This window comes from Euprymna scolopes, chromosome 23 (genome assembly GCF_053919585.1).
Source record: "Euprymna scolopes isolate OS-2025 chromosome 23, ASM5391958v1, whole genome shotgun sequence".
Lineage (NCBI taxonomy): Eukaryota > Metazoa > Mollusca > Cephalopoda > Sepiida > Sepiolidae > Euprymna > Euprymna scolopes.
Genome location: NC_136504.1, coordinates 13147495 through 13174678, shown reverse-complemented (window position 1 = coordinate 13174678; position 27184 = coordinate 13147495). Strand labels below are relative to the sequence as shown.

General features: G+C 36.3%; 1 protein-coding gene across 2 annotated transcripts in view; it reads left to right on the top strand.

The window, feature by feature from the left end:
- Positions 1-1264: 1264 nt before the first annotated feature.
- The window catches only part of LOC145245762 (deoxyuridine 5'-triphosphate nucleotidohydrolase-like), a 48353-nt gene continuing 22433 nt past the window's right edge, over positions 1265-27184 (top strand). Inside the window, exons 1-2 of one of the 2 annotated variants that reach the window (XM_080107370.1) lie at positions 1265-1422; positions 22261-22498. In XM_080107370.1, the coding sequence (XP_079963496.1) occupies positions 22287-22498 (212 nt within the window). In that variant the 5' untranslated portion in view covers positions 1265-1422; positions 22261-22286. Of the gene's footprint in view, positions 1423-15206; positions 15443-22260; positions 22499-27184 lie in introns of those variants that run through there. The other variant, XM_080107371.1, reaches the window with a different exon arrangement.

The following is a 27184-nucleotide window of genomic DNA, read 5'->3' as shown; positions in this document are numbered from 1 at the left end:
AATAACGTTATTTCAGCACGGATCAATAAGTGCACTAGTACCACAAAATGGTGATAGAATAATACATTTAGGGTTTGTATTACTGTACACATAGATTCGAAAAAGTTGTCAAAAAACAAATATATAACAGATAAATGTTATCAAAGGCAAGATAATTTACTTTTCTGCCAAACTGAAAAAAGTTGGGAAATTATTTTAATATTCATTTTAAGAAAATGCTATTAAAAAAGAAAAAGTCGATAAAAGTGACGCATAAACAGTAAAACGTAGTCATTTAAAACAGAAAAGAAAAAGTCGATAAAAGTGACACAAACAGTAAAACAGTAAAAAAAAAAAGAAGATATTATTAATAAATGTGTAGTAATGTCTTTTATTTCAATATTCAATATAAGAATAATTTCAATATTTCATATATATAATATTTCAATATAAGAAAAGAAAAAGTCGATAAAATTGACACATAAACAGTAAAAAAAAAGATATTAATAAATGTGTAGTAATATGTTTTATTTCAATATTCATAAACATTAACGTTGTCATTTAAAAAGAGTAAAAAAAAGTTTTAAAAAGTCGATAAAAGTGATTAAAAGTGAGATATTATTAATAAATGTGTAGTAATGTCTTTTATTTCAATATTCATAAACAGTAAAACAATGTCGATAAAAAGTGTTGTTACTATGGCAACTAAAACATGTCCTTTGCGGCTGCGCGGGGAGAAGTTATTGTTTTTTGAGGGTGTTCGGCAGGGAACTCTTACCGCGACCAGTACCATATTCATTTCTGACAAGTAGGTTCAATATAAAATTGGCGCTTCCCGCTTACACTATTGGGACAAAATTTCGGAAAACGTAATCACATGAAAACTACGTATTCTTCAGATTTTTAAGATGATTTATATCCAAAAATTACATAAATCGATAAGGTAGAAATTATTTATTAAAAAAATAGAATTTGAAGAAAACGCTCGACACAGGAGAGTTCAAAGGGGGGGGTAATTTTCTTTTTCGATTTAAACAAGATGGCCTCAATTTTTCACCTTCTAACACGATTAAAGCTGTTTTTTTTTCTGTTTTTTTAAATAATTCTGTAATATTCAGGTAATTTCGGCCGTATAATTAGGAAGCTACCATTGTAACTTATTAGAATTGACAAAAAAAAAAATAGTAGAAACCATTGTTTTTAATCTGAAAACTCCAATTATCGACTACAAAATTTCGTCCTAATAGTGTAGAAAGCGCTATAAAAGTTCTTCATCGCAATAAAAGTGCCACTCTAAAGAAGCACTCAAAGTTGTAACGGTGATTTGTCTATTTTCTTGGAGAGAGGATTTTTCGATCTTCACCGTGCTCGTGCTCTGATAAACAAACACGATTAGCTGGGCTCCATTTTACAACACGTTTATTTACATTTGCAAACAGAATCGTAAGTACGAAAGTAAATAACTTCAATATAAACAAAATTATATTTCCCAAAAAGATGCTGCGGTAGATCTTAGCTAAATTGCCATTATTATTTCTTAAAGAAAAATAATTTGGCGGAGATTTGGAATAGAAGCCGCAGCAATGCAGGCAGCAGCATCGTTGTTCTTTTTGTGACTTAAAGAAAAATGCGAAAGAAAAAACGTAGGTTATTATTGTCTATCTGTAAAACCGAAAAATCAAATTAAAAAAAAACGAAACAAAACAAAAAAAACAAACATTTATTTTCACTTTTCATCAAAGGTGGGTGGGGGGGCATTTCGTTAATTAGTTTTATGGGCATAGAGCGGATTTGGTCGACATTCACAAGTCCTACCATGATTAGCGAGAAATGATCTTTTCCTTTTCGGTTAGAAAAAAAGAAAGAAAAATTTTTCTGAAAAAAAAAAATGACATTCTGCCTCAGTCAGAGAAAGATTTCGTCCTCTTGCTTTTCATTACCTATTTTAATTCAAATCCTATCAGACTCTTTTAAAAAAATATATATATAAAGTCCTAGCGGCTTTACAGCACGTTAAAAACATAGCAATTATTTTCAGAACACTTCTTTACAAAAACATTTCCACGTGTTGTTAAACAATGGACGATTTAATCTTTCTCCCGCGTGTTAAATCGGCACACGCATATCAAAATACAAAAATTATTTTTCTTTCTTTTGTTAAATAAAAATCATATTATGAACGTTTAAATTCAACTTCGTCTTGGTTCGGATTCTGACATCATTTATTTTTATTTTTTGTTAGAGGTTGAGAGATGCTCACGCCACGGCTGTGATACCAGGCATCAGTGATGTGACGGCGAAATTTTCTCTGACTGAGGCAGAATGTCATTTTTTTTTTTCAGAAAAATTTTTCTTTCTTTTTTTCTAACCGAAAAGGAAAAGATCATTTCTCGCTAATCATGGTAGGACTTTCGTGTGATGCGCGCAAAATTATGTTGGTTGCTTTGCGTCAAACCTCGACATGCTGGCTTCGACTGATTGAGTTTCGCGCGCAGTACCTTTTTTTTTTTTATAGGTGACAGATTGCTCCAGTGAAAACAGTCAGAAAAATATTTTTGAAATTTGTGTTATAAAACAGAAATACAAATCTCAGGCGATTTACACGCAATTCCGCAGGCATTGGCAAAATAACATTTATATTTTTCGGCCAATAACAATGCCTCCCGCCTAAATTAAACACAGGCTTTCTCGAGCCACTTTTTCATCGCCCCTCGATATAAAAAAGGGGAGGGGCAGCATGTTCAAATCGGCAGTTTAGACAGACCGACCAGTCAAACACATCACGCTTCGCGTTCGTTGCTGCGTCCGCCGTTTTCGACGCCGTCTTAGTCGTCGTCTCCACCGTCGCCACCACTGTTATTTCACCGACGCAGTACGCACGAGTTAAACATTCAACCACCTCTCTCTTCTCATCAACGACGCCACAGCCGATACCTTATCGTCGTCCCAGTCAACTTCGAGTAAATACTAACGATCCTTTCTTTCTTTCTTTTTTTTTTCTTCTAACATCTCGTTTGTCGAGAATAAATATATGTATATATATATGTATATACACAATCTCCGTGTTCACGTTTTTCTTGCTACCATACGCTTGTCTTAATTATAACATTGGTGTCAGAGCGTGCAGCAAGGAAAATATGAACAAATATTCAGACTTCACACGAGCTGAACTTTTTACCCTTATCCGGGAACAGAAAGCACTGATGTTATGTTCAACATAAAAACCAGAGACACACAACCATCGGAACATACCCTCCGCGAGTTACAGGAGGACATCGACGAAATGTTGTCGGCTATGAGGCTATCAACCTCAACAACACCCCACACAAACCGATCGGAAGGCGACTACAGTCTGGTTATACGGCAGCAGACGATACAGGACATTATGAGGCAGCAAAAGTCCTTCCGACCGGGTAACGATGTCAACCAGTTTATCACAGCGCTGTCCAAGGCTTACGCCATCCACGTCGCACCGGAATTAAACAACTACCCCAGTCTAGAGGGCGAGTTTGTCAAATCTGCGAAGGATCTCCTCGACCAGGGAATCTTTCAACAAATGGTCGATTCGAAGGCTGACACATCCACGTTCAACGCGTTGAAGGACTACCTACAGGCAGCACATGGCAGCCAGATGACGAATTTTCAACACCTTAGCTGTGCCTGGGACCTGGAGCGACTGGATGACGAGAGACTACCGGACTTCGCATCTCACCTAGAAAGCATCCTCAGAGATGCGGCCGTCCACATTAAAAACAAGTTTAAAAAAGATAAAAACACCGAACTAACAGTGGACGGCCTTGTTTCCATCATAGGCGCGATGCTGATGAGCGAGAAGGTGAAGGCTTGGAACCCAAGTCTTTACCCCCACTTGGTCAAAACTATGGACTCCCACTACAACGCGATCGGTATAGCTTGCGAGGCCCAAAGGTACCTCGATCGCGGTATAAAATCTGATCTCACACACGCGACTGCCCAGGAATCATTTTACACTCAAAGACCATGGCAGTCAAATCGGGAGAATGTGCCACCCAAGTCGAACCTATCACCCCGATCTAGTAGGCAGCCACACCCTCAACAAACCGGCCCAACCAACCAACAACAAAGACAGGACCGCCCTCAATACCACAAGAAGCGCCAGCATAGACCGCCACTGTGTCAGAATTACCTTGGAGGTCGACCCTGCTTCCGTGGGCGTGACTGCCCATTTCGTCACCCACCTCATACCCAAGCTCAAGCCCACATCGCCATGACAGATGACGACCCATCAGCCGATAGACCCACATTGCCGCAACAATCCACAAACCTCCAGGATTTTCACTTCAGGCAGGACGAGATGTGATGGCTCGTTCACCCTACCCCCACATCAACCATCACATGTTCAATCATCAAGGACCTGACCACCAGTCACCACTCGTCCAGTCTGTTTTCAGAATCAAAGATATTTATTTCTCTGCCATCGCAATGCTAGACTCGGGATGCTCTACATGCATCATCCGTTTATGTCAGCTTCCAAAAGAAGCTAAGAAACACATTGCCCACACTGACATTCGAGTGAAAGGCATCAACGGCAGCATCACTGCCTTCGACGAATTAACCAGTGATGTCACTATTGGCAGTTTTGACTCCCCACACTTTTAGAGGGGTGAATGTACTCGTAACAACCCAAAACACTCCAATTCTGATTGGCCAAAATATCCTGCGCCATAACACGCTCAACTCATACGTAATTGACAACCAGAACTCTACCGTAGAATTCAGATGTATACTTCCCTCGGGACACCTAACACACTCAGCGCCCATCACACCGCCGGCTTCGTTAACCCACATTTCGGCATTTGAACCCCAAACCGCTGTCTTCCGAAGTCACTTAACTACGAAACTCCAGCCCAACAACCGGACACTAGAGGAAAAACTTACCTGGCTGAAGCAAAACACTGGACTGTCATTACCAAGCCACCTTCGTCGTGACGAATTGGGGGCTACAGCTGACCTACTCATTAGATATGCAGACATCATTGGTACAAATAACAGCAAAAAGGGGACATTCATCCGACCCATCCGCATACCAACCAACGGTCAGTCCCGCAGTCAAAAGCAACACCCGATCACCCAGGCCTTAGAAGCAGATGTCGACGCGGAAATCAATCGCATGGCAAATGAAGGCGTCATTGAAAAATGCACCGACCTCAAAGGCTTCAATAGCCCAGTGTTCGCCGTGCGCAAGAAAAACGGTTCGGTCCGCGTAGTAGCCAATTTCAAAAGGACACAGAACAAGGTCTTGGTTGATCTAGACCCTTACCCAATACCGAGAATTGACCAGTTATTCAACAAGATCGGCAAAGGCAACACATACTTTGCTTCCCTAGATCTACGCAGCGGATATTGGCAAATCGAAATCGATCAGCAAGACCGACACAAAACCGCATTCACGTGGAAAGACCAGTGCTACCAATACACTCGTTTGGCTTTCGGTCTTACTTCGGCCGGACAGGTCTTTTCCCACTGTGTAGCAGAAGCTCTGGCTACAGTCACGTCGCGTGATAACATCTCGTCCTACATTGACGACAATTTGGTTCACGCAAGAACTTTTGACGAATACTTACTCGCTCTAGAACAACTTTTCACCGCCCTCCGAAATTTTGGACTCAAACTAAACCCTGACAAGTGCTCATTCCTCACAACCGAGGCAAAATTCCTGGGTCGCATTATAACCAAGGAAGGCTTCAAGCCTGACCCCGAATACATTCGAGCTATCCGAGAAATGAAGCCCCCAACATCAAAGAAGGAGCTACAAAGCCTCATCGGCCGACTGGTATGGATCAGACAGTTCTTTGAGACGCGCCTGCAGGAACAAATCAGGTCAGGCACATTCTCAAAACTCATGTCTCCCATACATGATCTCAACAAGATCAATAAACCCTTCATATGGACAGAGAGCGCCGACAAAGCCTTCAAAAAAATTAAAGAACGACTCTCTTCACCACCCATCATTTCATTTCCGGATTTTTCCAAGCTGTTTACACTCACCACCGACGCTAGCGACGTGGCATGTGGTGCGATACTAATGCAAGAGACTGACAACGGGAAGAAAAATATCGTCGCTGTTGCCTCCCATACTTTTAACTCCACAGAACAGAACTGGTCCACGATGGAACGGGAGGCCTACGCTGTCAAGTGGGCGATAATCAAATTCGATTATTTTCTCCGAAGCTGCCCTTTTGTTCTCTTCACCGACCATCGATCACTAACATATTTGGATCAACGAGAATTCAATAACGCCAAAATACGAAGATGGCAGGAAGAAATTTCATGCTATAAATTTGTCCTGGAATACATCGAGGGTGAATCCAACATTTGGGCCGACATGCTCAGCAGAGGTAATGGACAAAGAAAAATCAAAACTCCACACGACCCGACCCCAGCAGGCCAGACTTTCGAGCTAAGTGGATCAACCTTACGCATATACATCCCATCTTGGTGCCTCAACGACTCACACAGTCTACAACTCATTCCCAAGACACACACAACACGGGACGCCCACACCCAAGAACGTATCAGCAATGCATTCTTCGCATACCACTCATCTCCCATCCCTACGGAGAAAATCTGCAACCAACCTAGGCGTTGCAAACGAACAACAGAAGGATGAAACCTTAGCAAAGATCATCAGTGCCCTCCAGTCAACCAACCCCAGTGAACCACATTTTGATCCTAGCGATCACCGAGCTACGCTCTTCAAACATCACTTCCAACAATTTTTTCTGGAACCGGGTACCGCCGTGCTGATGATGAGGGACAGCAATAACTCCTCCAAACTGGTTGTGCCATATAAACTTCGTCCCAGATACCTCTTCCAGGCCCACGAGGACAGCAACCACTCAGGCATCACTCGCATGCGAGAACTCTTGTCCGGCTACTGGTGGGAGTTCAAGAACCGCGACATTAAGGCCTATGTCGACTCTTGCGAAACCTGCGCAAAATGCAAAGGGAACTATGGTAAACGCACCCACTGGCCGATGGGTCACTGCAAACGTGAAAAAAGGCCATTCGAGCTGGTCTTTATCGACTTTGTAACAATGCCAAATTCGAAAGGAAAACGGTACATACTGACGATTTTGGACAGCTTTAGTCGGTATTTCACGGCGATACCATGTGCAAGGGACCGTGCCATTGACGCGGTCCGTGGGTTGTTTCAGTTTTTTCTTCGGCACAGGGAAATTCCAAGAATAGTTTCCTCTGATCGGGGCACACACTTCACGGGAGAAGTCTATAGACAATTCTGTGACCAGCTGTCCATCACACAGGAGCTCCACTGCCCCTGGCGTCCACAAAGCTCGGGGAACATTGAGCGGCAACATCGAACAATGAAAAATGCCCTATACATGCTATGCGAGGAGAGGAATTGTGAATGGACTGACGTCCTCGAATCGGTAGTCTCATCCATGAACGCCATGACGCTACCGGTGTCTCCCCTCATTATGCAATCACCGGTCGTCACCCCAACATTGGTTTGCCTACGCTTCATAATAATCAAATTAAAAGTGACGACCCGGGAGCATATGGCATGCAAATCAATGCTTTGCTAAGACAGGTCCACCACCATGTCACCCTGGCCAACGACGAGGCCGATCACAAACTTGAGAAAGGCACCCATCACCTTACCTGTTGAGACCCGATACAAGTAGGTGATAAAGTTTTACTCCATCGGCCACAATCAGCAACGGCACAATCATCTCATCTACCATGGGTAGGTGACTTCACAATCATAAAAACAAATGACATGATGTCTCAGGTGCAAAATGAAAAGGGCGATACAGCCTAGATCCACCGCGCACATATCAGATGCTTGGCCCCTCGCCCACCGCATTTGTGCAAAAGAAACCCCCTGCCCCCACCTTGCAACACCAACCAGCTTCACGCCACACAACATTTTCCAAATAACCCCCCACAAAATCAAAACATGAATCCCTCAACATCATCACCACACGACAATAACACTATCCCGACCCTACCCCCGGTGAGAACAACAAGAGGGAACCTCCCCACCCGCTTCAGGGACTTTGTCATGATCTAAACACTACACTACTAAACACACCCACAAATTGTAAATCTGTCTGAGATCTGGGGGAGCTTTGTTATAAAACAGAAATACAAATCTCAGGCGATTTACACGCAATTCCGCAGGCATTGGCAAAATAACATTTATATTTTTCGGCCAATAACAATGCCTCCCGCCTAAATTAAACACAGGCTTTCTCGAGCCACTTTTTCATCGACCCTCGATATAAAAAAGGGGCAGCATGTTCAAATCGGCAGTTTAGACAGACCGACCAGTCAAACCAAACACATCACGCTTCGCGTTCGTTGCTGCGTCCGCCGTTTTCGACGCCGTCTTAGTCGTCGTCTCCACCGTCGCCACGACTGTTATTTCACCGACGCACGAGTTAAACATTCAACCACCTCTCTTCTCACCAACGATGCCACAGCCGATACCTTATCATCGTCCCAGTCAACTTTGAGTAAATACTAACGATCCTTTCTTTCTTTTTTTTTTTTCTTCTAACATCTCATTTGTCGAGAATAAATATATGTATATATATGTATATACACAATCTCCGTGTTTACGTTTTTCTTGCTACCATACGCTTGTCTTAATTATAACATTTGCTTTCTTTGAATACCAATTGGATAAAAAGTAGACACCCTGTCACGTGGTACTGCTCTGAAATACATCCACAACAATTATCGAGTTCCAGTTTTTATGTCTGCAGAATTTGCGTGGGTGTAGATAATAGATGTACGCACAACCGGAACGTTCCTTGTCTAGCTACTTTAATGTCTACGGCGTGTCACTAAAGACACGTCTCATTTTCTAATGCATTACCTTCTTCTGTGGGGGGGGGGGGTTATTAGCAGTCGTCTAAGCTGCGCCTATTGGAGAATGCTGACGGATTCAATCCAGGATATTCTTTATTACCACCCAATGCCCTTTTGAGGAGGGGGTGGGGGCATCCCTAACCCTCCCGTCTGACTCCGTAAAGCTGACCAGGTTTGACACAAAGTATTAAGAAGGTCATGATATAACGCTGGAAATCAAGTGTGTGCGCTTTGGGTGGTTGGCATTCCTCGGTGATGAGGACGACGGCCATAGTTCAGTTCCCCCCTCCCCCCATTTCCCAAAGAGGAGATAATGCTTGGAAAGATAGTTTCTTCGAGCTGAGCAGAACCATATTCTAATGATAAGAAAGTGAACCTCTCTACATGTAAATAAATAATTGTTTGTCGGCGGACCTAAAGGATCTTACCCCATCTATTTATTTTTATTTTTATCTTTTTTTCAATTTTTTCAGCGGATTATTATCGATCGGACACTAGTCTACCAGATTATCAAAAAAAAAAAAAAAAATTAAAAAGTCAATATTTAATTTACCATTAGACTCTCAAAGTTTAATTTGATTTTTTTTAAAATAGTAAATCATTGTAAACAAAGTAAATATTCTATTGTCACTCCCTTATCAATTCTTTTAAAATGTTCAAATTTCTTTTTGTACCCATTTGTTAAACTTCTATATGAGCCTCTCAGAGAGATTATTGTTAATATTGAGAGATTTATAGTGCTAGAACAAGTTTTGCTTTTTTATTTTGCTGGCACCACTCTGACTTTACTCGTTGTATGGTCTCTGAAATAATGTTTTATTGTACTTTTTCAATTTTTTTTTATTTTACTAAAGAGTCCTCACTTATCAAGGTCCAGAGGCCACTCGAGGGTAAGGGTTAATGAGTGTACTGTGGTCAAAGGGAACATGTCATAGTCATCGTTAGTAGTGGAAATTTGGTAAATTAGATTGCTTAAGGGGATGGCTCATCAAGAATTTGTTAATGTTGGACGTAAAGACAACCATATTGTAGTCAGTTGGAAAGCAGGAAAATGGAACAGGGTTCCACAGGCATGCAGTTCTAAGAAAGAAGCTTTTTTCATGGAATTTATGTTTAGGTTTAGGCACAGATAAAGAGTGGAGGAAATTATTGATAGTGGTTTCAGCTAGAAGAATGTTTTTTGTGAAAGTCAGGACGGGGGGGGGGGCATAGATTGGAGCTAAGACGAGTACTTGCCATGAAAATAACAAGAAAGCAGAGACAGGTTCACAACGTCTCTTTTGTGGGAAAGATGTTGCAAGGGAGAGAAAAGAGCATTCCCTACTAGGCTACAAAGTCTATTTTGAACTCTGCTTCAAGTAGCTCTTGCCCAGATGTGGCAACAGTACTCCATCCTTGGACATATTTAGCTCTTACACAAGTAGAGAATTGCATCAGCAGTGAGATATCTACTGGAATGGTAGAACGATTCCACCATTTCCCAGCATCCCTGGCAACAGATTTGATGTACGTGTTCCATCTCGGATCAAGAGTAAAGGTCAGACCTAGAAGTTTGTCAAAACATGGAGCCTCCCCAAGATGAGAGTCATTCATTTCATTTCAATTGATGCCAGATGGGGATCAGAGCATTGATGATGGAAAGATGGAAGCTTGGCTTTAGATGCATTAAACATAATCAGCCATCTCTTTCCTGATTGCACCACGTGATCAATATCAGAGGAGAGAGAATCAGAAATAACTTGGTCATTTACTGCCTTTGAAGTGTTGCCAGAGATGGTAGTGTTGTCAGCATAAATGTTTACAAATGATCTTAAGATATGATTTGGGAGATCATTGATGTAGATCAGGAATAGAGTTGGGCCCAGGATGGAACCCTGAGGGACTCCAGCATTAATAGTGTGAGCTTCTGATTTCTGCCCATCGACCACTACTCTTATGAACCTATCAAAGAGAAATGATTTAATAATTGAAAAGACATTTCCAGCAATACCATAGCTGGAGATTTTGTAGAGTAGACCTTTATGCCATACCCTATCAAAGGCCTTTGGTATGTCAAGAGCAATTGCCCTAGAAAGGAAGCCTCTGTCAAGAGATTTGCTAATCCTATGATATAACTGTTAGCACATCCGCTGTAGATCTAGCAGAATGGAACCCATATTGCATGTCACTGAGGAAGTTATTTTTGCTCAAATGGTTGATAAGCAACTTACTCATGATGTATAGGAGACTGATTGGTCTGTATTAAGAGGGAGATGAACGATCACCTGAATTTTTAAATACGGGACATACTGATGAGGTTTTCCAGAGTGTTGGGAAGCAATTCTCCTTAAGATAATGCTTAAACAGCTTTGTAAGTATGGGGACTAGTTCTGGTTGAAGCTTTTTGAGCACTATGATAGGAATATAATCAGGACTAGTTGCTTTAGTGGAATCAAGGTTTTTGTTCACACACTTCTTTGTGAACTGGAATAGATACATTGAGAGCATTGCCAAGGCTGCTGCAAGGAAGGTTGGCTCCCTCTACCGTGCTAGAAAACTACTTACGCCTGACAGTATCCTATACCTCTATAAGGCAACCATTCGCCCATGTATGGAGTACTGTTGTCACATCTGGGCTGGTGCATCTGCTGCTTGTCTCTTGCTCCTGGACAGGGTTCAAAAAAGAGTCGCAAACCTGATAGGTCCTGAACTGTCATCTGGGCTTCAACCTCTGTCCCATCGACGAGATGTTGCATCCCTCTGCCTGTTCTACAAATACTTTAATGGTGAATGCTCTGACGAACTGCAAACACTTGTACCTCCCCGACGTAACTACCCCCGACAAACCCGACAAGCTACTAAGTCTCATCCCTTTACAGTGGAGATCCCTAGGTGCAAGAAAGCCTTTTACTCCAATAGTTTCTTCCCCAGAACTGCGGGTCTTTGGAACTCCCTTCCGGGATTCTGCTTTCCCAATTGCAATGATATGCAGAAGTTCAAGTGTAATGTTAACAAACATCTTTCTACTCTTCTCCCTTCATAATGACCCCGCTAATTAATTCCCTAATAGTAGCCCCCTGCTTCAAAGTGGCACTGTGCCTTGTTTGGGGTGAAAATTGAATAAAAAAAAAAAAAAAAAAAAAAAAAAAAAGTCACGTAGTGTATTTTCACACTTGTCTGAAATATTTTCAGACAGGAGGAAATACAGAGGATTGGCAGCTCTGATCGCAAAGGGTAGAATTAGCTGCAAAGTTTTTGGCAAAGAGTTTGGCTTTGTCCGATGTTGACAAGATTACCTCAGGTTCGTTGATGATGGTTGGGATAGAGTACACACTTCTGTTCAGGACCCTATTTGTTATTTGCCAAAATTGGTGGGAACCAAGCTCCTGCTCAGCTACTTTGGATTTGACAGACTGAGCATACAACTCTCTCATGTTCTTTATTATCTTTTACAATGGTTGCTGACAGTTCTGAAGGCAGCTTTAGTCTAAGTACATCTATTACGTTGGAAGCAATGGAAATAGTGATTTCTGTGCACAATGGCAGCAGCACATTCTGGAGAGAACGACGGTTGGCTGTTAGGTTTTTGCTGGAATTTTTTAGAGGGTATGAAGTGGTCTATACTTACAATTAACCATTCTGTCAGGTCTGATATTATAGAGGACACATTCTTTTTAAACATGGAACGAAGAGGTAGATCTGATATAAATGTATGAAAACTATCCCAGTCAGCCATAGAGTATCGATATGCTGTACGATGGAGAGGTATGTCGGAGGACTTATTACATTTTGTTCTTATCTTAACAGAGACAATTGAGTGGCTGGAAGATCCCAGTGGGGACAGAACAGAAGATGAACATAGCTCAGGGCAAGTTGTGAGAAAAAGGTCTAGGGGACTTGCATACTGGTCATTAGTGTCAGGCACATGGGTGAGTTCGTGAACAATCTGAGTTAGGTCATAAGCAATGGAGAAATCGTGACAGAATCTACCTTCATAATTTGTCTTGTTTGAGTGGGCTAACTATTCCACATTGTGAACATTGAAGTCTCAATTAAAAAATATAGATGAAATTAAAAAAACAATTATATCTACATTTAAAAATATCCAAAAGAATGAGATACTATTTTTTTTTTTTTTTTTTTTTTTGAGGAGATTATGCATGAACACACTGAAAAAACAATTATTTTAGAATTTAGTGGGAGGTGGGTGGTTATTTGCACATATTAATAAGGGTTCATACAGATTTTTCATGTCCTTTTTCAAGGACTTTTCAAGTTCTCCAGACAAAATTCAAGTTTTCAAAACAAACTTTGTTTTTTTTTAAATAGTAAATTATTGCAAACAAAGTAAATATTCTAGAGTTCACTTGCCTGCTCCTTTATCAAATCTTTTAAAATGTTCAAATTTCTTTTTGTACCTATTTGCTAAACTTTTATACGAGCCTCTCAGAGATATCATCATTAATATTATGAGATTTACAATGCTAGAATAAGTTTTACTTTTTATTTTGTTGGCACCGTACTGACTTTGCTCATTATCTGGTCTCTGAAATAATGTTTTATTGTAATTTTTTTCAGTTTTGGCACACGTTAAAAATATAGATGAAAATCTCAGAATGAGTTCATCAAATTCTTGGCTACAACACATAATTTAGAAATTTGTCAGATTAAAAAAGCAATTATATCTACATTCAAAAGTACCCCTCCAAAAGACTGAGATACAATGTTTTTTTAGGAGATTATGTGTGAACACATTGAAAAAACAAACAATTATTTTATAATTTAATGGGGGGAGGGGAGGATTAGTTGCACATATTAATTGAATGTAAAATGCTCCCCATTTCTGGCTATTCTAAATTTTTAAGAAAATTAACTAAATTTTTACCACTGACTCAAAGTATGACTAGCAAATTTTTAAATAAATCTTTAGCTGTCTCACGATTTTCAATAGATTACAAGGAAAATATTTGAAAAAGAAATATTTAGAATAATATATACGTGCAATATACTCCACCCTTAAGTGCATTTTGTACATTTAAAAATATATATGGATTTATTTAGTGATTTATTTAACAACTTACAGATTAAATAGTAACATAGGAACTGCTGGATGCATTATGATTAAAGTCTGATGTAAGGAACTTTATTATTTCCCATACTGTAATGACCGATTTTTCAACTTCAGTGAAAAGAAAAACTCGCTATTTTTATTTTAGGATTTGTCTAACATGACTACACATAAGTCAAGTTGAATAATGAGTTCAGAACATTCACAGCATTTAAGTATCCAAACTTGATAATACATAGATATAAGGTATTTTATTAAAACAAAACTTTATTTTGGAGATCACAATCATTGCTCATTCTCTATCCCGATTTTTCTTTTATCACCCACTAGTTCCCACTTCCACTTTGAGATCGATTTGTTAGTTTCCAGGATTGTAAATCCTGAAAATAGGTAGCAAGCTACACTTAAAATGGGTTTAGAGGGCTTTACTAACCTGCCCTTTTATCTCATTTTATTTGTTTCTTTTTTGGTTGGTTGTAATTTGTTCCAATCCAACTTACATGTCATTTTTTTTAATATAAAATTAATGTTAAAACAACATATTTGAAGTAGGATTAGGCCCATGAAGTGAATGTGATATTCAGGTGATTAATCAGTTTAGAGTAAGCTTTAAAAAATTGTAAAACAAAATGTGATGATTATCCACTGCCCCTACCCTCAATCTGCCAAACAACTTTGTTTAAATTTTATGAGAACATCTAAAATATACAGAAATTGAAATCAAAATGAGACAATATCTTTGGAAAAGTTAGGAACAAATATTTAATTAAGAATTTACTTTGAAATAATTACTCTTTATATGTAATTTATAGTTATTTCCCAATTATTTGTTATTTTGAAACAAAAAAAATTCAATTTCCTTTGACAATAATGTCTTTTATGTCATATCCCTACAAGTTAATAACATAATTTGAACTCATACATTTAATAAGATGGTAGTTCAAATTAGTCAATTAATATTTAACCTACAATGAATAATGGAAAAAGTCTATGTGTTTAGCTTTTGATACTAAATACTGGCTTTCTCTGACGTAACTGAAAGAAACTTGTAAATAAAGATTTTGTTTAATGAAGGGTTGTATCACATATACTACGCTGTTACCCTCAACAGCTTAAAATATTTAATTATAATAGTTATTATCAAATATATTTTTATGTAAAATCATTGGAAAAACATATCTAAAATCTATATTATTTTAATTGGAATTCATTATTGAGATGAGTATTATTTATATTAATTTATTTATTGCGGACTATTATTCTCATCTTTATTAGTTGTTTCACGACGTTTCGGCCAACTATTCATCTGGCCTTCGTCAGGTGGTAACCGTGACGGATAGGAACTTCGAATCTCCTAACTGCATTATCAGCAATCACTGCCTTCCATAGTTGTTGTCATCTCACCACGTTTTTGGCCAACTAATCCTCTGGCCAGCTTTGGGTAGGATTGAAACCACTATCTTCAGACAAAGCTCATCTGGAACCGTAGAGATTCAACGTCTCTATCAACTGCATCACGGGCCCCGAAGGGCGATCAAGGTTGGATGTTTTGATCTTATAAATCCACGTTTATTTATTATCTGATCTTCCATGGTTGGGTCTGTACCGAATGGTATATATTATTATTATTTAATTGGAATTCATTATTGAGGTGAGTATTATTTATTAATTTATTTTATTGCAGACTATTATTCTCATCTTTATTAGTTGTTGTTTCACGACGTTACAGCCAACTATTTCTCTGGCTTTCGTCAAGTGGTAACCACGACGGACAGGAACTTTGAATCTCCTAACTGCATTCTCAGCAATCACTGCTATCCGGAGTTGTTGTCGTCTCAAACCTGAGAAGGCCAAAGGAATAGTTGGCCGAAATGTTGTGAAACAACAACCAATAAAGATGAGAATAATAGTCCGCAATAAAATCAATATAAATATCTAAAAATTAAAAAAGAAATAAAGGCAATGAAGTCCAAACTGCTTCAAGAATACTTAGTTGCAACATTTTCACTAATAATTGCTTTCAAATAGATATGTTTCATAAAATAGCGAAGAAAAGGCCAAAATTTTGAAACGTCCTACACAATATTGAAGATCAAACTTCTTAACAAATTAATTATAACGTTTTTTTTTTTTAATAATTACTATAAAATAAATATTCTTGTAAAATAATCAGAAAAAAGAACCAAAATTGAAGCCGAATTTTAAAAAAGGCCTAATACAATTTTTGAAGGTGTAGGGTTAAAGAAGTTTAAGTGAAATTAAATCTCTCTGCTCCAAACAAAATAATAAAAAAAGGAATAAAACAAAATGACACCTTCTCGTTTAAAATGCATCGCATTTATTTTTCAACAAAAATAACAAGATGAACAAGCAATGGTCCGATCGGTAAAAGTTCTTGCGAAATCATTATGATTAGAATGTTAGATGAAAGTCCTTTGTTGAATTAATAAGATTAGAAGGTGAAAGTCTTGGGTGAAAATAATGTCCTTATTTCAAGGTTTGTGTTTTAACTCAAGCATTCAACCAAGCCATTCGAGGATGGGTGATATGCTGTAGTCTTGATGTGGTTTGTTCCCAGTAATTGATTAAATTCTGCAAAGAGTGTCGATTGGAACTGCGAACCTCTGTCTGTCGTAATGACTGTGGGTACTCCGAAAATGGCTATCTAGTCCTGAAATATGGCTCTAGCTGTTGTTGCAGATGAAGTATCCTTAACGGCTATGGCGGTAGGCCATCTGCTGAATCTATCGACAATAGTCAGGATGTGGGTGTGTCCCTTTGAAGTGGGTAACGGTTCTACTAAATCGATGTGGATGTTGGTGAATCTAGCATCAGGTGTGCTAAAAAAACCCAGTGGTGATTTCCTGTGTCTGTGAATTTTGTGCTTTTGACAAGGTATGCACGTCTTAGTCCAATTTCGAGTATCTCTGCTCATATTCGGCCACACAAATTAGTGCCGTTTTGTTTTGTTGGGTTTCATTGAACAACTGATAGGGGGCGCAACTAATTCAACACTGTAAATAATTAAAACTATATTTTGTTATAGTTTTACTTTAATTTAAACAATTTTTTATTAAAATTCTATTTTTCTCCTACGGAGACTTCTTTCCATTAAATTGTTTGAAAAAGATCCAATGTTGCTTTAATTTTTATTAAAATTCTATTTTTCTCCCACAGCGACTTCTTTCCATTAAATTGTTTGAAAAAAATCCAATGATGCTTCAATTCAAAAAATGTTTTAAAATTGTTTGAAAAAAATCAAATGTTGTTTTAATTTTTATTAAAATTCTATTTTCTTACAATGAGTTTTGTTTGAAAAAAATCCAATGATGCTTCAATTCAAAAAATGTTTTAAAATTGTTTGAAAAAAATCCAATGTTTTAATTTTTATTAAAATTCTATTTTCTTACAATGAGTTTTGTTTGAAAAAAATCCAATGATGCTTCAATTCAAAAAATGTTTTTAAATTGTTTGAAAAAAATCCAATGTTTTAATTTCTATTAAAATTCTATTTTCTTACAATGAGTTTTGTTTGAAAAAAATCCAATGTTGTTTTAATTTTTATTAAAATTCTATTTTCTTACAATGAGTTTTGTTTGAAAAAAATCCAATGTTGTTTTAATTTTTATTAAAATTTTATTTTCTTACAATGAGTTTTATTTGAAAAAAATCCAATGTTGTTTTAATTTTTATTAAAATTTTATTTTCTTACAATGAGTTTTGTTTGAAAAAAATCCAATGTTCCTATTTACTTGCCTCCCCGTGAGGGCAAAGTTAGGCACAAGGTCGGTTTTTAATGTGGGGAGAGGAACAAAAATAAAAATTGCCTCAGTCTTAGAAGGATGTATTATATCAGAACAGATCCTACACTTTGTTCCTAGCCAAAAGGCCAAGTAATGTTGCTTTAATTAAAAAAATGTATTTTTTCAATAAATATTTTTACAATTACATTTTGATACATTTTTATAAAATAATTTTGTTTTTCAATTATTTTGGTGTTGTTTACTTTTTTTAAGTTTATTCTGTGTTATTTGACCAAGAAGAAATTATGTTTTATTAAATTTAGATGAGAAAACAATTCAATGACTTTTTGGTAAATGTAAAGTTTAAGCATAATGCTCTTTTTTAACATTATTATTTAGAAACCTATTATTTAACATGGGAGTGGGGTGTTTTGTAATTATTTCAAGAAGAAATTGGAGTTATCCCCCCTAACAATGGGACCGTCCGTATAATGCATAAGTGCAAAAAAAACAAACAATTTTCATTCAAATTCAGCATAGAAATTTAATCCTTCTAGACTGAGGCAATTTTTATTTTTGTTTCTATCTAGAATGCTCTTTTTGGGGAGTTAGATTTTCCCCACATTAACAACCGACCTTGTGTCTAACTCTGTCCTCGTGGGGAGGCAAGTAAATAGGAACAATATTTAAAAAAAATAAAAACTTAAAAATCAAAGGGAGATAACCTAAAATCTTTTATCTGAGACAGAGAAACAAATAAACCAGAATTTTTTATTTTAATTTTTAAAAAATCCACATTTTTTTTACCACTTTTTACCTCCTAGCCAAACTTAAAAAAAAAAGAAGCTTTTAAAATATTTGAAAACCAAACTGCTTAAAAAAAGTAATTATAACGTTTTTAGTGCTTGTGCAGAATAGTGATGCTTTAAACCAAGGGGAAACATAATTATGTACTTATGTGGCATGTCGAAATCAACTTAAATTCACAAAATTACAAAAGTGATTCAATAGAAGATGCGCTTTAAGTAGGCACTGCCAAAAATGGCCGAAAAATCAAGTTGTTGTTGTTTTTTAAAACGAAATTACATTTATTAAAATCCATTATTTCTGAGTAACTTTTTTTTTTCCAGAAAGATAAACCCCTGAATTTTATCATATAATAAGCAGAATAATGTAAAACTTTTTCTACTATTTTTAATTCAATTTTAAATGTTAAATTTTCCCCAAAAGTTAACAATTGGCGTTTTTTGTTTTGCACAAAAAACGTATATAAATAGTTTAAAAAAAAAAAGGTTTTTGAAAGAATTAATTTGTTTATTTCTTGTCTAACTAAGATTTAGGGCGATTTTCTATGAGAATATGCAAAAATATTATAATATAAGTACCTGGATTTCAAATAATTCCACTTATTCATATAGGCAACCAGTTACTTCGAGTCGATTTGATTACTGTTTACATTTGTACTTGATAAAAAGCAAACTACGGAAGACCAAAAAGCCAAAAAAAAACTTATTTTTCAGTGACGAAAATTTCAATGTATTATTAACGCTGAGGCTGGCCAGTACCAGATGGGTGACCATTTGTATGAGTTTGGTTTTTAATGTGTATGTGTGTGGGGGTCAGGCTCCCCAAAATGGGGGGGGAATTTAAAGCAGATTAAAAAAAATTATTTCAGCGCGTTTGGTCCACCGTAGTCGAAAGGCGGCAAACGTTTCCAAACTTGATTGAAAAAATAATGATATTTTTAACACAAAGGGCACAATATTTATCAATTTTTTTTTTTTGTATCGATTCTTCAAAGCATGCCCTGTTTAATAATGGTCATGCATTATTCGGCTCGCTAAAAAGAAATTGTTAATTCATTTATCAAAGATTTTAAAATGACTTTTTTCGTATAAATATTAAAAAAAAATTTTTTTTGTTTTGCTTAACTTAAATTAATTATTTTACTTAACATATTCACCGAATTTAACACTTCTAAACTCAAAAGTGAGATAATTAAACACAATCGAAGTTCTGATATTCAAACATCAAAATAAGATATGCAAACAAGTTTTTTTGTTTTTTTTTAATCTATAATCCCGTCCCTTACAACAACACAATATGTTGTGTTCAGTTTCAGATGATTATTTTAAGCATATTTGGAACCCCCTCAAAACAAGGGGGGTTTTGTAAGCAAAAAAAAATATATATATAAATATTGTTTATGAAAAATAAGTACACTGTTATAAAGTTCATTCTTCTCTTAATAATCGCTGAAAATTTCGTATTGATTGGATAATTACCTGATTTTTGGTAGATTTTTAAAAAGACGGTCCGTCAAAAAGTACTTACCTGCCCCCCCCCCCCAGTTTTGGCGGTGCCTAGCTTTAAGAATTTTTAACCAAAAATCAACCAAAAATATGTTCCAAAATTTTGCATTTATAAATGGGGAATTATAATTATTTTATCAAAATGATGGCACTTGTACAGTTTAATCAATAAAAAAAAAATGAAAATATAAAAAAAAGTTATATTGTACGTATCCGTTTTGGACTGAAGATCTCCGAAAAAAATATCACTTAATTTGATCGAGTAGTTTTTTTTGTTTGTTTTTTTTTTTTACAGCAAAAAACACGTTTTTATGACAGCCCATTAAAGATAGACATCTTTTAATTTTTTTAACATGCCATGGGAGATAACTCAGTTTAAGGCACCGACACTCCCTCCCCATCTTTAATACCAGCTTTTCTTCCTAAAAATCGAACCTTTTGCTCAGTATCATAAATTGTTTTTTCGCTGTAAAATAAAAACTACTTGATGAAATTAAGTGAATTTTTTTTTTTTAGAGAACTTCATTCCATAACAGATAACGTACAATATAACCTTTTTTTTTTCGATATTTTCATTTTTTTTAATGTCTTGATTAAACTGTACAAATACGAAAATGATCGTTTGCAGTTACCTCCCTTGAATGTTGCTAACTTTTCAACAGTAAAACGTACAATAAAACTGTATAAAAAAAAATCGATTACCTTTTATTTTTGATTGTAATTATTTTTCAACTGGATCATTTTTTTTTTTTGTTGTAATTTTTTAGAATCTATAATAATTTCGACATCGCACATAAGTACGTAATAATGTTTTCACCAGAACATCCCTATTCTACACATGCCTTACGTTTCCTTTCGGGACAAGATCAAAGTGTAGTATCTGTTCTTCAGATGCTGCACTTCTATTTCTTGTTCTCTTTCGGTGGAGGAGAAATCCTTCACGACTGAGACAATTTTTATTTTTGTACCTTTTCTCCACGTTAAAAAACGACCCTGGTGTCTAACTCTGTCCCGTGGGGAGGCATAGTAAATAGGTACTATCAAATAAATATTTTTGTAAAATAATCAGAAAATAATCAAACGTATAATATTTTCACAAATATATTTGTAAAAAAGTAGAGAGACAGACACAAATTAAAAAAAGGTCTACACAATTTTTAAAGACCTAACTGTTTTAAAAATTAATTATAACGTTTTCGGCTTTATATTACTGTACACATGAATTTGAAAAAGTTGTCAAAAAACAAATGTCTAACAAATAAATGTTATCAAAGGCAATATAAGTTACTGTTCTACCTAACTGTATAATTTTTTGATGTTTTTATTTAATGTAACATGTTTATTCAGCTCGAAAAACATACAGTGTTTACCGATGTATTGGAAAATTAAAAATGGCGCTGAACTCTCTGGTGAACATGGTAAGTTTGGGAAAATGAATTAAAAATAAAAAACTATACAAAATACTGTTAAAAACCCAACAAATATATGTCAGCCTATGTCACGGTAACATATATTGAGCAAGTTTCTAACATATTTTGTCTAGTTTTTTATTTTTAATTCATTTCCCAAATTTACTGTGTTCAACAGAGTCTGGCGCTAATTTTTAATTTTCCAATACATCGATAAACACTATGTTTTTCGAGCTGAATAAACATGTTGCATTAAATAAAAACACTAACAAATTATCCAGTTAGGTAGAAAAGTGATTTATCTTGCCTTTGATAATGTTATATATTTGTTTTTTTTTTGTTTTTTGACAACTTTTTGAATCTATGAGTATACTAATACAAACCTACGTTTTCTTTAATAATTTATTATTAAATATTTGTGCATGTTTTACAATAGGTAACAGAACAAAACAAATATATAACAAACGTTACTCTTCTATATACCTGGAGAAAACAGTTATTTTAAAGCGTTTATTTAGTTTGAAAAGTAAGTAATCTTGAGAGCTCAAGTTAAAACAAAATACAAGTGGCGACATACTTTCACCTTTAAGGTCTCAAGAATTGATCAAAACTCAAAAATAAAACAATACTGATAGAAATCCACCCAATACATGTCACGGCCACAGTGATATTTATTTGGTAGCAGGTCGGTTACTACCAGTGTTTTTTTTTTTTTTTTGTAAAAGTATCAGAAAAAAAGCCAAAAGTTAAGCCTAGTTTAAAAAAGGCCAAATACAACTTTTTAAAGATCAAATTGCTTCAACAAAAAGTCAAATTCAGCTAAATTTTGGCCTTAAAAATGCCAATTTGCTTGTTTCACTTGTCAAAATGGCTTTTTTGTGTTTTTTTTTCAGCCAACCAAAATTGAAATTGTGTTCACATGACTTTTTGGCGCGGTTTTCTTTCTTTCTTATTGAAAACTCCTCACGTCAACATGGCCGATACTGCAGTTCTTTCTCAACAAAACGGCTTCTCGCCTGCAAAAAAGTTTTGCAACATGGTCCACGTTACACTCAAATTTAAAAAACTCACAGAAAATGCTTTCACACCAACGAGAGGTTCTGAAAAAGCAGCAGGATATGACCTTTACAGGTTTGTAAATTTTGCGTTTTAAACGCGCGCAAGATTTTATTTTTAAACAAGTTTCCGTCTTGTTTCCACATCATATTTTTATTATATTAGATAAAAAATCTTCAATATTTCCAAGGTAAAACAGACCAAGTAAATAATTGTCCGTTTTTTTATGTTATTATAACGTCAATTAAAAATAAAATTGAAACTTATTGTCCATCATCGGCCACAACGCGCCAAAACGTAAAAAAGTTCGGCATTTTTTTCTTTTACAATAACCGGGTTTGTTTTCAAATCCAGAGATTCGAAAAAGTTGTCAAAAAACAAATGTGTAACAAATATTATCAAAGGCAAGATAAGTTACTTTTCTACCTATTTGGATAAATTTTTTTGTTTTTAACTTATTTTAAAGCGTTTATTTACTTTTATTTGAAATAAAAATTGAACTAAAATGAAAGGCCTTCGGACTCTCGATATCGGCCAAAATCGAAAATTAAACAAAATACTAGTAAAACAATATTTTCGCTCAATATATGTTACCGTGACATAACTTGACATATATTCGGTGGTTTTTAATAGTATTTTGTCTAGTTTATTATTTATAACACCTTTTCCCGAACTTACCGTGTTAAAGAGAGAATCGGCCGCCATCTTGAATTTTCCAATACATCGGTAAACACTGTATGCTTTTTGAGCTGAATAAACATGTTAAATTGAATAAAAACACGAAAATTATATCCAGTTTGGAAGAAAAGTAACTTATCTTGCCTTTGATAACATTTATTTGTTCTATATTTGTTTTTTGACAACTTTTTCGAATCTGTGTACAGTACAGTGTTTACCGATGTATTGGAAAATTCAATATGGCGTCTCGCACCCTCTTTAACACCGTAAGTTTGGGAAAAGGTGTTATAAATAAAAAAAACTATACAAAATACTATTAAAAACCCGCCGAATATATGTCAACCTATGTCACGGTAACATATATTGAGCTAGTTTTTAACAGTATTTTAACTGGTTTTTTATTTATAACGCCTTTTCCCAAACTTACCGTGTTAAAGAGGGTGTGAGAGACGCCATATTGAATTTTCCAATACATCGGTAAACACTGTATGTTTTTCGAGCTGAATAAATGTTACATTGAATAAAAACACAAAATATATCCAGTTAGGTAGAAAGTAACTTATCTTGCCTTTGATAACATTTATTTGTTTGACAACTTTTTCGAATCTGTTTACAGTAATACAAACCCGAAAATTCAAAATGGCACCCGACTCTCTCTTTAACACGGTAAGTTCGGGAAAAGGTGTTATAAATAATAAACTCGACAAAATACTGTTAGAAATTCGCTCAATATGTTACCGTGACATAAGTTGACATATATTCGGTGGGTTTTTTTAATAGTATTTTGTCTAGTTTATTATTTATAACACCTTTTCCCAAACTTACCGTGTTAAAGAGAGTCGGGCGCCATTTTGAATTTTCCAAAACATCGGTAAACACTGCATGTTTCCATTGTGTCTGGAGTTTTTCTGTATTCTTTGGTAATTTTTTTTTTTTTTACTTTGTTTCCACCTTAACACATTCCTTTAAAATGATGTTGTATAGGTTTGGGGTATGCTGAAAACGAATATCGTATTTAAACTTTCCGCAAATAAGTAGTTTTCCGGATATTAAGCAATGTAATTGTTATCACTGGTGGCTATCTTGGTGCTCGTGCGTGTAAATGCAACCCCGAAAAACTGTGCGCGTAGTTTAAAGGAAACCGACGGAATCTTCTTTTTTTTGGGGGGGGGGTACGAAAAAGTTGTAAAAAACAAATATATAACAAATGTTATCAAAGGCAAAATAAGTTACTTTTCTACTTAACTGTATGTTTTTATTTAATGTAACATGTTTATTCATCTCGAAAAACAGTGTTTACCGATGTATTGGAAAGTTAAAAATGGGGCCCGCCGGCCCGACTCTCATTTTGACATGGTAAGTTTGGGAAAAGGAGTTAAAAAAATAACTAGACAAAATACTGTTAGAAACTCGCTCAATATATGTTACCGTGACATAGGCTGACATATATTCGATGTGTTTTTAACTGTATTTTGTCTATTTTTTTTAATTTTATATAAAGAAATGTCATGGGCCAGTTTTGCCTCCATATCATGGAGTTGGTAGTTCTCTTTCCTCGAAAGGATCCATGTATATTCATGTTCTCGGCAGAAATGTTGGCGCCTATAATTAAAGCGAGTCGTTTGGGACTCTAATTGAATTGATAAGTTCCAATATTTGGTAAATAAACATGGAGAAATTTTCAAGGATGTCATCCTCCTGTACTTAGGATAATTTCAGCAATATAAAATTGTCTCTGCTTGTAGATGTGATCCTTTCTTCGCCTACAGTTTGGTGATACAACATGAAGATATTGACGTAGCTCTATTCTCATGAGAGCTGCTAAAAAAGGAGTCCTTCCCATGCCGAGTTCTGTACGCGGACTGAAAAATAAAAGCATGATACAAAAAAGGTGCCAAGTAATTCACTTGACTCATTCAAAATGAACCAATCACGGACTGGCTACTAGAACCGTGTAGGTGGCTTAACCAAGAAAGATGGCATCTGTAATGGAATTTCTCACAATTTATTTGTTATATATTTGGTTTTTGACAACTTTTTCGAATCTGTACAGTAATACAAAATGATTTATTTTTATATAAAACACATTAGACCCTAAGGCTGGAAAACGCATCGAAGCACAGAAATTAGGAACCTGTGATTTTTAGAAAATCTACAACAGTGTAGTGGGCAGTCAATGATTCCCCCACTATCAAACAATCATGAGGTTGCTTGTACGGCAATTGATAAGGCTAATCGGTTTGCCTCAAACTCCACATTGTACCTGAGGGAGTGGTGTGCCACACCACTCCCTCAACGACTTTCCTTTGCGGACAGACGCCACGCTAGACGACTTGAAAATCCCCCCTATCATAAAAAAACCTAGACACCTCAAAAGCATGTGGACCCGATCTCATCCTGGCTGTGCTATTAAAATAAATGCTCTGCTGAAGTTGCTCCAGTTCTCTCCAAACTCTACAACAAATGCCTTAACAAATCTTGCTTCCCTGATTGCTGGAAAACCGCTTCTGTGGTACCAGTCTTCAAGAATTCTGGTGAAAGAACTGACCCATTAAATTATCGCCCCATTAGCCTCCTTCCGCTTTTCGCCAAAATATTTGAATCCTTAATTAAGTCCTAGTCCAGCACCTAACAGCTGCTAAACTCCTGACCAACAAACTATGGATTTAGGCAAGCCCGTTCCAAAGCAGATATCTTAAATATAATCTCCGACCTATATACTGTTCACTGGACAAAACAGGAGGGTAGAGCAGTAACCCTTGATATATCTAAGGCTTTTGACAGGGTATGGCACGATGGTCTTCTAAGGAAAATTAGATCATATGGTATCACTGGAAGAATACATAATGTAATTAAATCCTTCTTAAGAGAAAAATCCAAGTTGTCCTCGACGGTCGTACATCTAAACAATGATATAAATGCGGGAGTACCTCAGGGACTTCTATTATTCTTGATCTTCATAAATGACCTCCCTGATAAAAAATTGTTTCGGAGATGGGTATATTTGCTGGTGACATCACTCTCTATAATAGGCACGAGGGGAAAACAAATGAATACATATCTAAGGAAATGGCAGAAACACTAGAGGATGACCTCCAATCTGTAGTGGAATGGGGACAAAAATGGATCACATTCAATGCTGCCAAGACTAAGCTTGTTTCCTTCAATAATTACAAGAAACCTTCTCTACGACCAATAGCAATGGCCAAGAACACATTGTCACATTACCTGAAAGTACTTCCTTTAAACTCCTCGGTCTAACGTTTACAGGGAACATGAACTGGAATAAATTGAGAGCATTGCCAAGGTGCTGCGAAGAAGGTGGGCTCTCTCTACTGTGCTAGAAAACTACTTATGTCTGAAAGTATCCTGTACCTCTATAAGGCCATCATTCGCCCATGTATGGAGTACTGTTGTCACATTTGGGCTGGTGCATCTGCTGCTTGTCTCTCACTTCTGGACACGGTTCAAAAGAGTCGCCAACCTCCTGAACCGTCATCTCTAAGCTTCAGCCTCTGTCCCATCGACGAAATGTTGCATCCCTCTTCCTGTTCTAAAAGTATTTTAGTGGTGAATGCTCTGACGAACTACAAGCACTTGTACCTCCTCGACGTGACTACCCCCGATAAACCTGACAAGCAACTAAGTCCCACCCCTTTACAGTAGAGATCCCTAGGTGTAAGAAAGCCTTTTACTCCAATAGTTGAATAGTTTCTTTCCTAGAACTGCAAGTCTTTGGAATTCCCTTCTGGGATTCTGCCTGCCCAACTGTACTATGCAGAAGTTCAAGTGTAATGTGAACAACATTTTGCTACTCATCTCCCTTCATAATGCCCCTGCAACTTATGTCCCCGATAGCAGCCCCCTACTTCAAATTGGCACTGTGCCTTGTTTGGGGTGAAAAATGATTTAAAACAGATTTCATTTTTATTTTTTCAACATTTTTTATTAGACTAAATGTACGACAATCGATTGTTTTTAAAATTTGGCTTTTTTTTTTTTTTTTTTTTTTTTTCCGCTTTCAATTACACAAAATATGGTGGCCAAAAAACGGTTCATAAAAGAGCATAAAAAAGGCCAAAT